We start from the raw sequence: 11,465 nt of genomic DNA on the forward strand, positions 1-11,465 counted from the left end.
AAAATGTATTAATTTTATTTATAAAGTTAAATTTATTTTCTTCCATGGGTCTTTTTGAAAGTGATTATGCAACACAAAAGACTTAAGGTATTTGCTGGTTTTCTTCAACAGGCATCAGAAAAAAGTAAGTCACAGAAAAATACTAAGGAGTAAAAGTTCATATTTTCAAGAGACAATATTCTTAAACACCTGAAAAAATTTCAATTGACATGTAGGCTCTAATTCTTACATAAAAATAAGTTCTATACATTTTTTATCTGAATATAAAGTCAATAGAAAATAAAGCATTCAATACATATACGTTGAAGCTATTTATTAACTAGTTCTACTTGGCATCATTATCACTGTTGGAGCTATCACTGTCATAAATGGAAATGTTTCTAATTGAAGACACCATCATATCTGCAATGCCTTTTTTGGGGTTTTCTTCCAAGTCAGTCTGTATTGCACCAACTTCTGATAGTTTCCATTCAAGTTCTACAATAGATAAAAACCCACCATTAAACTGGATAAAAATCTCGGGGAAATGGAGATAAATTTCTCATCTACATGAAACAGAAGTTGACCTTAATAAAATTAGCATGGAAATTGGGGATGGTGAGAGGGCTCACCAGATAAAGGAGCTTGTCACCAAGTCTGACAGACAACCTGAGATTGATCCCTGAGACCCACATGATGAATCTTGTAATGTTATCCTCTGACCATGTGCACATATTGCATGCTGTTACACACACACACACACACACACACACCATGAACACTATGGCATGCCAGTACACACACATACACACTAATCACACTATGCTATGCCAGTATACATATACAACCTGCACACTATGGCATGCCAGTATACACACACACAAATCACACTATGTCATGACAGTATTCACATACATACACACAACATACACACTGTGGCATGCCATTACACATACACACATACACACCCCCACACACATACACACACACAATAGACCAAATGTAAAAATTAATAGTGTGGAAGTGAAGATCATTTAAACCTGAATGATAAAGTGTTACACTATCAGAATTACATTGGGTAAAGTTATCCTTAACAGGGGAAATAGGTAAAATGTTCATCTTAAAATGAGTAAAATAAGGTCAAAAGTGTATACCAAGAGGCTAATAAGCCAGATGTGGTGATTTGTGCTGTAATCCCAGCATCTGGGAAGCTGAAGCAGGAGAACTGTCACAAATTCCACCCAAAGAAGGGATATAATAAAAGATCTTGGTAAAAATAGGAAGACAAAAGTGATGGAGATGACCAGGAAAATCAAAATTGGATCTTTCGAGCATGTCGTGGCCCACAAAGGGAATGGCACTATTAGGAGGGACAGCCTTGTTGGAGGAAGTGCATGACTGTGGGGGTGGGCCTTGCGGTCTCCTTTGCTCAAGCTTCCCTCAGTGTGACACTCAGTTCATTTCCTGTTGCCTGCTGATCAAAATGTGGGAGTCTCAACTCTAGCACCACATCTGCCTTCACACCGCCATATCCTACTATTTTGATAATGGACTGAACCCCTGCAACTGTAAAGCCAGCCCATTAAATGTTTTTCTTTATAGAGCTGCAGTGGTCATGTGTCTCTTCACAGCAACAGAAACCCTAACTAAGAACAGTCAGTAGCTGAGGGCTGGGAAGAAACACTTACAAGATAAGGAAGAAGTCAAGTAACAAGGAATATATATGGGTCATAACCAAACTGACAAGATACCGTCATTTCCTGGGCATCAGATGGGCATGCACAAAGTAAAGTCCCTAACTAAACAAAGCTCTGGTACAGGGCGAAAAACTAAGTAGTTCATAAAGATTAAAACTCAATATTTAAGAAATAATCAACTATTGGAAAGAGACACACACCAATATACCTGAAAATAATTTAGACAGTTAATAGGAGAATTTTTAAAAAAATATATAAATTACCAAAACACAACACTAACTTCAGTGTTCTATTAATACAGGGATTGAAAAAATACAGCAGAGACTTCAGAAATAAATTGGTGCATGTAAAAATTACAGCAGAAACAGAAAACACCTCATCCCATGCACCAGGATGGTTATTTTCAAAAACAAAAACTAACCAGTGCTGAAAGGGTCAGAGAGAACGTGGGCACCTTGAACGCTGTTGGGTAGAGTGTGATGTGGTATAACCGCTAGAAAAAACTGTATGGCAATTCCTAAAATAACTTATGAATTACTGTATGATCTGGCAATTGCAGTTCTGGGTATTGGCAGATGGACAGAGAAAGGAACTGCAGCAGGTGTCTGCACACTGGCTTTCTTGGTAGCAGCATTTATTACAGATCAAAACAGAAGGACCCTGACTGTCCATCTAGCCTCAAAAAGAACGGAAGTTGCAAGGCGGGACGCACCTATCTATGCTTCTGCAGCCAGGAATGCTGAAGCAGGAGGACTACAAGTTCAGGGCCAGCTGGGGAGATCCCCCCTCCAAAAGAAATGTGTAGACTAAGATAAGGAGAACGACTAAGATTGTAAAAGTTCGTATTTTACATACTTTGTAGTTTAAAAGTAAGTTTAAAAACAGTGGGAAATGAAGTTTCAGTAAATGGCATTAGGGCAACAGAAAAAAACTTAGATCCATTCTTTGTAATACTTCATTATAATGTTATTTAAGACCTAACCAAGAATAAAAATAAACTACTACGAGAAAATATAGGGGGATATTTTTTTCCTTTTTCATCTTAAAAATATATATGATGGCTTTTAAAGGGAAGCATGATAAGTATAATTTAAAAAGGTTAGTAAATTTAAAAAAAAGATTAGTAAGTTTGACTCTACCAATACAATTTTTGCCTGACAATAAAGGGAAACTAGACCCAGGTATGCATATCTAGAGCCTTGGCTACTTGAGCTGCAAAAGGAAGATTGTTTGAGCCAGACTCTGTATCAAGAGAAAAGAAAGAAGCAGTGTTGGCCTGGAAGTGTAGCTCAGAGGTGGAGGTTGAGCTCAATCACAGATAATACATGTACTCAGAGAAAGGAAATTTGAAGTGGAGAGCTGCCAGGAACCTGTGTGCGACACCATAGAAGCAGTGGACAGAACTTCACAGACTTCTGCAATCCACTGAAAGAACACACTGAAAAATGAGCAAAGCAAAGGGAAGACACCAAATGACCAACATCTATGAAAGAATGCTAATCCCACGAGTATTCCAAATTTAAAGAGTGACAGGATATTCTGTAGTGACATTATAGCTGAGGGTAGAACACTCGCCTAGTGTGCATAAGGCCCTGCCCCGGGTTCAATTCCCAATATTGCCAAACCCAAAACGATATCATTGTCTATTTGTCAGCTTGACAAAATCACAGCAGCAAAACAATTCTAAGACCTGTGGGCAATGAGAACTCTCTTACAGGGCTGATATGAGGGAAATCAACAGCATCGTTGGTAGAGCCTTAGTTTCTTTTCCTTGTGCTGTGATAAAAAACACTCTGGCAAAAGAAAATTAAGGGAGAAAGGGTCTATTAGTGCACAGTTCCAAGTTATAGTCCATTATGTCTGCAGTCAGGGGAGAGCAGTGGATACAGGCATACATACATGCTCAGCAGGCTTCCTCCACTTCTACTGCAGTACCCTCTGCCTAGGGGGGTACCACCCACAGTCTACGGGGCTCTCCACCTTACTTAACATGATGAAGGTAATCCCCCTTAGACAGCCCAAAGTCCACCTCTCAGGTGAGTCTAACTTATCAAGTTGACAACACCATCACAGGTCCCTTCCTAGTGGAGTTAAAAAGTGGAAAAGACAAAGAGATTTTTCACAAATGGCACAAGGATGACAGAAAAATTGTCATTAGAAAATGGCAATCAGCTCACTTTCCCTCAGAAAGGAAGTGACAAGCCCATAAATTAAGAGGTATTTAATGAGAGAATGATAATATTTAAAGTTATTAAATCAGATATAAAAGGAAGACGTTTGAAAAATTATTGTTAAGCTTAAAAAACAAGGTTGAGGATCCTATACTGCAATTTACCGAACAGTTTCAATTTTAAATACAACCATTCTTTACATTTCTCTTTGTGTGCACACGCTAAAATACATACATACATACATACATATATATATGCTCACATGCACATTATGGCTAAAGTACAAGTAAATGACCCAGTTCCTCAAAACATAAATACAAAATAGTCATATGACCTAGCAATATAATTCTGGGTTTATTTCCAAAATTACTGAAAATTTCAAAATTATTTTCACAGCATTATTCATAACAATCAAAAGGCAAAAGCAATGTAAGTGTCGACTGAGAAGGAAGAATGCCTGCAATGTGGCTGTTGGACACGGGCCACTGTTCAGACTGCAGAAAGGAAACCAAGGATGAATGTTGATAATGAGTGACAGCAGGCACAAAAGAAAAAAGAAAATGTATTATCCTACCTCATGATGTGTCTAAAACCATCAACTTCATAAAGACAGAAAGCATATTGATGGCTTCCAGGGGCGGGAGAGAGGGTAATGGAAAGCTGCTGTCTAATGGGTCCAGAGTTTCACCATACAACATGGTAAGAGCTGTGGATAAGGATGCAGGTTCCAGCAACACAGCGATGTGAGTATCAGTGTCACTGAACGGCATAATCTAGCGTGATGATGCTAAAGAATTTCAGCTTCACAAAACAGAAAGACATTTAATCAGTCCGGGGACACATGGTAGGATAAATGGAAATGAGGAGAACCTTAGGAACAGGGTTTGGAACAGAAGGTGGGGAATTTAGGTAAAGGTAGAGACTATAGGAGAAAGTGAGCACAAAGCTCACTGGGGTCTTCAGTGACTAAGCCCAGCCCGACTTAGGCAGGCACTACCCAGGACCAAGGAACAGAGCTGAGGACGTGGACTGAATGCTAAATGAGATGGTTTGCATTTTAAAAGTTATTTTAGTCAGACACATTAAGAATTTTAGGCAAAATGTATTATGATATTCTAAGCATGCAGACAGGAAACCTGATCTGGAGGTATTTTAAAAGGGAACTGAATGGGGGCTGGAGAGAGACAGATCCCAGCCCCACATGGCAGACCATGAATGCCTGTAACTCCGGTTCCAGGGAATGCAACACCTGTTTCTGGCTTCCATGTGCAACAGACACGCACATTGGCACAGGGACACACACACATACACACACACACACACACACACACACACACACAGGTAAACACATATATGCTAAAATAATTTTTAAAAACTTTAAAAGAGAAGAAAATTAAGATAGAAATTTTGTTTCAAAGAAATAAACTTTCATACTTGTTCCTCTGGAGAGCTTTTTAGTTGTTACTTTATAAACATTAAAAAATAACATCATTACCTTCTAGCTTGAGATTTATCCCTCCACATTCTATAATTCCAATGAATTTGCCTTCTATCTGACCATTTTTATAAACAAAAATTGTTGGTAAACAGTTGTCATGGTAGTGTTCAATACAGCTATTCACGATGGCTTTAAGAAATTTAGTTTCTGGGAACTTTCTTGCTAAGAGGCTAAGATGCTGGTTAACCAATGAGCACATGGGGACGCTGAAAAAGAGAGTGTATAAAAGAATGTATTCAGAGTATTTCAAATGCAGATTGCTCCCCTTAGTTTAGTAAAGCAAGGGAATATCTATGGCAAAAATAGAAATTTACCTCTTATATAAATGCATATTTGTACCCTAGGAATGATGCTGGTACCCTGGGAATTGGCATCCTAATTTAAGTGAACTACATTCTACTTAGCATTTCTTTAATCACTTATCATCCTGGGTGGAATAGGAACACAAAGAACAGGCATGTCTAGGGACTCTGGGGTAGTCCTGAGCTGAAGGAAAGAGATCCAACTCTTTCACTCCAATTGCACAGGTGCTCACATCCAGAGTGTGTTATCTCAGACTTCTTTGGCTTTCTAAGAAACTTTACCCACAGTCTTCCACATCCTGGATGCCGGTGTCCAGAATTATTTTTCATCTAAGATTTAAAGCTTATTGAATCAGAATCCCAAACTTCCTATTCTTCCCGCTCCATTCATCGCAGAAGTCCCGCCCCTCCACCCCTCCCCTCCATCCCTTCCTCCTAGACTTCCACTCTGAGCTCAGCACGTGAGCTCAGGACTGACTTCCTGCCACCCTGCGCCCACACACCACCACTTTCTTCCACACTCCTTGGTTTTATCCTGTTTCTCTCTCCAATGTTCTCACTTTCCCTTCTCCAAAGAATTTCTCCACTTTACATAAACATATTAAAGCTCAAAATCTTGTTTTTTTAAAAAAGAAAACCTCATAACTTCACATTCCTTTCTAATAACCATTTTCTTTTCTTGTAGTCATAACCAAGAAGAAAAGGTGTGTGTGCATGTGTGTGTGTGTGTGTGTGTGTGTGTGTGTGTGTATGTGAAAAACTAACAACAAAATTCTCTCTCTTGTACTTCTGTCGCTCTGTTCTTGGGATGCTCTCTTTTGGTTTCTGTGATGCCATGTTCTGTTAACTTCCTTTTGACCTCTGACTTCCCTCTTCTGTCTCCATGTTAAATTCAAATGTTTTTCCAGATAGCTAGTAGATGTCATTTCTCTTCTTTATCCAACTCCATGCTCAAAAGGTGGAAAAACAAACTGATATTTTTTTTTGATATTTCTTAAATTGACTTAGACCAAAAATCTCTCTACAATGTCTATTCAGTATCAAGTCATATCAACTCTACCTCCTTTTTAAATTGCTATCTCTTCTCTTTGGCCATCACTTCACTGGCTCCTTATCTGAGCTACATTAAGTTACCATAAATCTGTTTCCAGATTTGTTACTCATATCTATGCTTGGACCTACTTACAAAGGGAACACAACATGGAAGTGTCATCATAGAACCCTCATGGAAGGGTCATCATAGAACCCTCATGGAACTGTCATTATATAACCTTCATGGAACCTTCATGGAACCGTCATCATAGAACCTTCATGGAACCGTCATCATAGAACCTTCATGGAACCTTCATGGAACCGTCATCATAGAACCTTCATGGAACTGTCATCATAGAACCTTCATGGAACTGTCATCATAGAACCCTCAGGAAGTGTTGTGATATACCCCTCATGGAAGGGTCATCATAAAACCCTCATGGAAATAAGTCAGATTGCCCACATTGCCCAAGCTCAGGAAACTCCAGTGGCTCCTCCTCACTAGCATAGAATTTGAACTCCTTCATGTCCCTTCAGAAGGTCTTCATAATGCGGACACTGCTTTCCTGTCCAGCATGGTAGTCTGCCTGACACTGCATCACACTGTATGACTGAGGCAGATCTAATACTCCAAACTCTGGAAGTATTGTGATACTTTGGACTTCTGAACTTCTGTTTATGTTGTACAGTTCATCTAAAATACCTCACTTCTTTCCCAACCTAAGAAACTTCTTTTCTTCTCTGATGCCAACACCAGGATGAGAACTTGCTGTGTAGTTATTTCCTCAGGGTTGAAACATTTCCCCCTGGAGGGAGGGAAGCTGGAGAACGACAAGACTCAGGAAGCTATGGAAATTTGGGGGGGGCAGGAAACCATCAAGATTTACAGATTTAGAAAGCCCACAATTGCAAGACTCCTAAGCCTACAAGACGCTGGGAATGGAGCTCCGCTGGTGCTTGTCTAACATGCAGGAAGTCCTGGGCTGGGTCCCCACTCATTTCAGAATGTTGAGGGGTGGGAGAAGGATCCTTGGCTGAGTTTGAGGTCAGTTTAGTGGGGTGTTGGGGGGGTATATAGGAGGTTTAGTTACCAAACACTCACCTCTTTTCTAACAAATGTGGTATTTCAGATTGGAAATGAAAATATTTTAGTATACTTAATATAATCCCTAAAGATAAAAGTTCTATAATGTATTCATACGTAATACATGTTCCTTTCACTTTAATACTCCTCATCGTAGGCATCACAGACTCTAAAGCTAGGAGCGTTTTTAAAGCATCATGGCACCAACAGTCTGAAATACTGTGGTAATAATTACCTTGATCTGTACAGATGAATTACAACCCACAAATCCTTTTCTGCATTTGTAACTTCATTCACATACTGATTTCCAGAAATTTCTCTCAATTCCCCAAATTTTTGTTTCTTCTTAAGTGCTTTCCATTCCTGTAACCGTTTTTCTCTAGTTGAAACAAAAATGTTAGATAAGTATCATATTCTTTTATTATGTATTTATTTATTATTTATCTCTTCTATGAGTTTATTTGTTCCAGGTGCTTGCATGTGCCTAAGGAGACCAAAAGGCTTTGGATTCCCTGACAGTGGAGTTACAGGCAGTTGTGAGCCATCTGATGGGGGTTCTGGGGACTGAACACTTTAGCATATGCATATATGCATGTGTGTGCCTGTGTGCATATGAACACGGGTATATGTGCATACCTGTGCATGCTATTGCACATGTGTGGAGAACAGAGAACATCTTGTAGGAGCTGATTCTTTCCTCCCAGCAGGTGGGTTCCAGGGGACAAATTCAGGTCATGGGGCTTGACAGAAGGCACCTCTGCCCACTGAGTCATCTCAGTGCTCCTCATTTCCTGCATTCTTGATGTTCTGGCATCTAGAACTTTGCTAATCCTTTAAGGAACACTTATTTCAGAACTGGCTGGTTCTGAGAAGGAACAAACACTTGCCAAACAGCACATTCTTCAAATGCAAGCCAGCCAACTCCGAAAGCACATCCTTGGTCATTTTTTATTTTCTCTTAGTTTTTGAAGCAGGATTGGCTATGTCCCTGAGTCTGGTCTCACACTCCTGGGCTCAGACTGTCCTTCCAACTCAGCTCCCAAGTGTCTGGGGCTTTGGGCATACACCACCATGCCTGGTTTCAATCATCTATCATCTTTTTTTTTTCCTGTGGCTGTTTTTTTTGTTTTTTGTTTTTTGTTTTTTGTTTTTTGTTTTGTTTTTTATTACAAGGCTCCCTGCCCTAGTCATCCCAGAACCTGGTACCAGATAACTAACAACAGACCTAACTCAGAGCCCACCAAAATGATTCAAACTAGCCAATCATAAGCCTTTACCCCGCCTTGCATGTTCTTTCCCACAGAAACCACAACGAAGGCTGTGTCAGAGATTTTTCCCTTGCTGCTTTTGATCCTGACCTATTCAGGTGCTTCCTTTTGTGGGACCACGTGCCAGGGTACGCCCTCTTGTCCCTGAGAATGGTAACTGTTCAGTGGCACCCACCTCCTGATCATACTTGTAGCAAAGTCAACAAAAACTCCTGCGCACACTTTGGAACACATTGGCCTCGTTTCATACGTGAAGCATGCCAGATGACGACTCACTTTACGTAACAATGGAGTCAAACACAATGAAATCCAAAGAGAATAACGATGCAGAGCTAGGTCTACCACTAGGCACCTTCTTAGAGGCACAACTATCAGCTTCTCTCTTTCCACTCATTTTCCCTCCCCAGTTCACTGGAAAAGTTAACACAAGTTAATCCTGCCACCAGGAAGACACTGTTGAGTGGCCTGCAGCTTTCTCTTAGTAATCAAATCAGCTGTGACTCGCGTACATAGACAGAAAACCCTCCAGCTATTTTAAGCAGAAAGGAACTTAATCTGGGAAATTAAGTGCTTTGCAGACTTTCTGAAAAGGCGGAAAGAGCAGGCTTCTAGGCTGAGCAACCAGGAATGACTCCCAGGACAACACTGCAAAACTGGTCTGCCAAGGCGTCTTTGCCGCAATCCAGAAACTGGGGAATCTGGATTCCAGTTGTTGGCCCACATATTACATTACTCTGAGACTCAGAGAGGCACAATAACAACTGCTGGCACTAGGAACCAGTCTCCCTAGCAACAATCTGAGGATTAGAAAGTGCTGCCAGAACAATGGCTCCAGAATTATGACGCAAATTCTAGGTTCAGACCACTTAAGTGAATGCTACAGGCTTTTCCCCCCCATTGCTTTCTCCATTAATTTAGCTTTGAACCCAAATATCCTGTGAGTGTGTTAGCAGAACCTGAAACCCATTTGCTATCCTTGTTGCAATGGAGTTTGGGAAGAAAGTAGCTTTAGCTCCTAGCTTCTGTGCTACCGTGACATGCATCCAGAGAAAGGAACGCCTGTCAAGGAAGACAGTCTAGTGTATTTGCCACAAAAATAGACTGCAGATACATCACAGTGACGTTTAGGCTTTCTTCTCCCTCTGGGTTCAATTCACTTGCTATTTCATAGCTGGTTACCTACCAGATGGCATTTTTGTCTCTAATTTCATGAATAAGATATTTTTCACTTCTTTATCTTAACCCGAGGCTTTTCTAGAACCTAATTATCATTGTATATTCTTCTTTGGTGGCTTGCAGGAAAATCACATTTGCCAGCTTCCGTGTGAGAGTAGATGGTGACAGAGAGAGGTGAGAGTGGTGTATCCATCTCTGGCTCTCAGTCCTAAAGTGTCCTGTGCTGTCTTCCACACAGATCCCTGACTCACATGGGAGGAGGTTCAGGATTCTAAGGTGATTTGGTCCTAAAGTACCCAGGTCACAGTCACCACTGCCTGAGAAAGAGCAGCTTGGGGGAGTATAGGAGATGGATCAAAACATTAAGGGTCCATTACCATGATACAATTCAAAATGCTTTCAAAATTTATTTTTATTTTATTTATGTGTATAGGTCTTCTGCCTGCATGTATATCCATATGCCACTTGCATTCCTGGTACTCATGGAAGACCATGGAATACAAAAGAAGGTGTCAGAAACTGGAGAGGGTTGTGGGCCTCCGTGTGCATGCTGGGAAACCAGATCCTCTGGAAGATCAGTCAGTGTTCTTAACCACTGAGACACCTCTCCAGCCACAATGAACTTTCGATTGGCACAAATAAATCTTGTATCTATTTGCAGTTACCTCCTACTTGTTCATTCCAAGATCTGGCATCTAGCAATCTGTTCTACTTATACAGCCTTTTCTGACTTATTTCTTTCTCTGATGGTATTTTCAAAGCTTATATATTTGGTATTCATAGTAGCTACAATGCCCAAGGCAACTTATGGAAGGAAGAGTTTAGACACTCTCCAAATGGCTTATGGTTCCAGAGGGACAAGAGTCCATCATGGTGCATAAGTGTGGTGGCACACAGGCATGGCAGCCAGAGCAAGAAGTTGAGAGACCACACCCTCAACTGCAAGCATAAAGGCAGAGAGAGAAAACTGGAAGCAGGGCAAGGCTATGAACTCTCAAAGCCACCCCACATGAGTGATGTAGTCCTCCCTACGATGATGTAGTCCTCCCCACAGTGATTTAGTCCTCCCCACGGTGATGTAGTCCTCCCCACAGTGATGTAGTCCTTCCTATGGTGATGTAGTCCTCCCTACGGTGATGTAGTCCTCCCTACGGTGATGTAGTCCTCCCCACGGTGATGTAGTCCTCCCTGTGGTAAGTGACGTAGTCCTCTCCACGGTGAGTGATGTAGTCCTCCCCACGGTGATGTAGTCCTCCCT

General features: G+C 40.8%; 1 protein-coding gene across 1 annotated transcript in view; it reads right to left on the reverse strand.

The window, feature by feature from the left end:
* Window positions 1–12: 12 nt before the first annotated feature.
* LOC101988651 (phosducin-like protein 2) overlaps window positions 13–11,465 on the reverse strand; it is a 19,470-nt gene continuing 8,017 nt past the window's right edge. The window contains exons 4-6 of the mRNA XM_005359370.1: window positions 7,999–8,142; window positions 5,343–5,551; window positions 13–477 (exon numbers count right to left, since the gene is read on the reverse strand). Of these exons, the coding sequence (XP_005359427.1) occupies window positions 326–477; window positions 5,343–5,551; window positions 7,999–8,142 (505 nt within the window). The 3' untranslated portion in view covers window positions 13–325. The remainder of the gene's footprint in view (window positions 478–5,342; window positions 5,552–7,998; window positions 8,143–11,465) is intronic.

The sequence above is a fragment of the Microtus ochrogaster genome, linkage group LG1 (genome assembly GCF_000317375.1).
Source record: "Microtus ochrogaster isolate Prairie Vole_2 linkage group LG1, MicOch1.0, whole genome shotgun sequence".
Classification (NCBI taxonomy): domain Eukaryota; kingdom Metazoa; phylum Chordata; class Mammalia; order Rodentia; family Cricetidae; genus Microtus; species Microtus ochrogaster.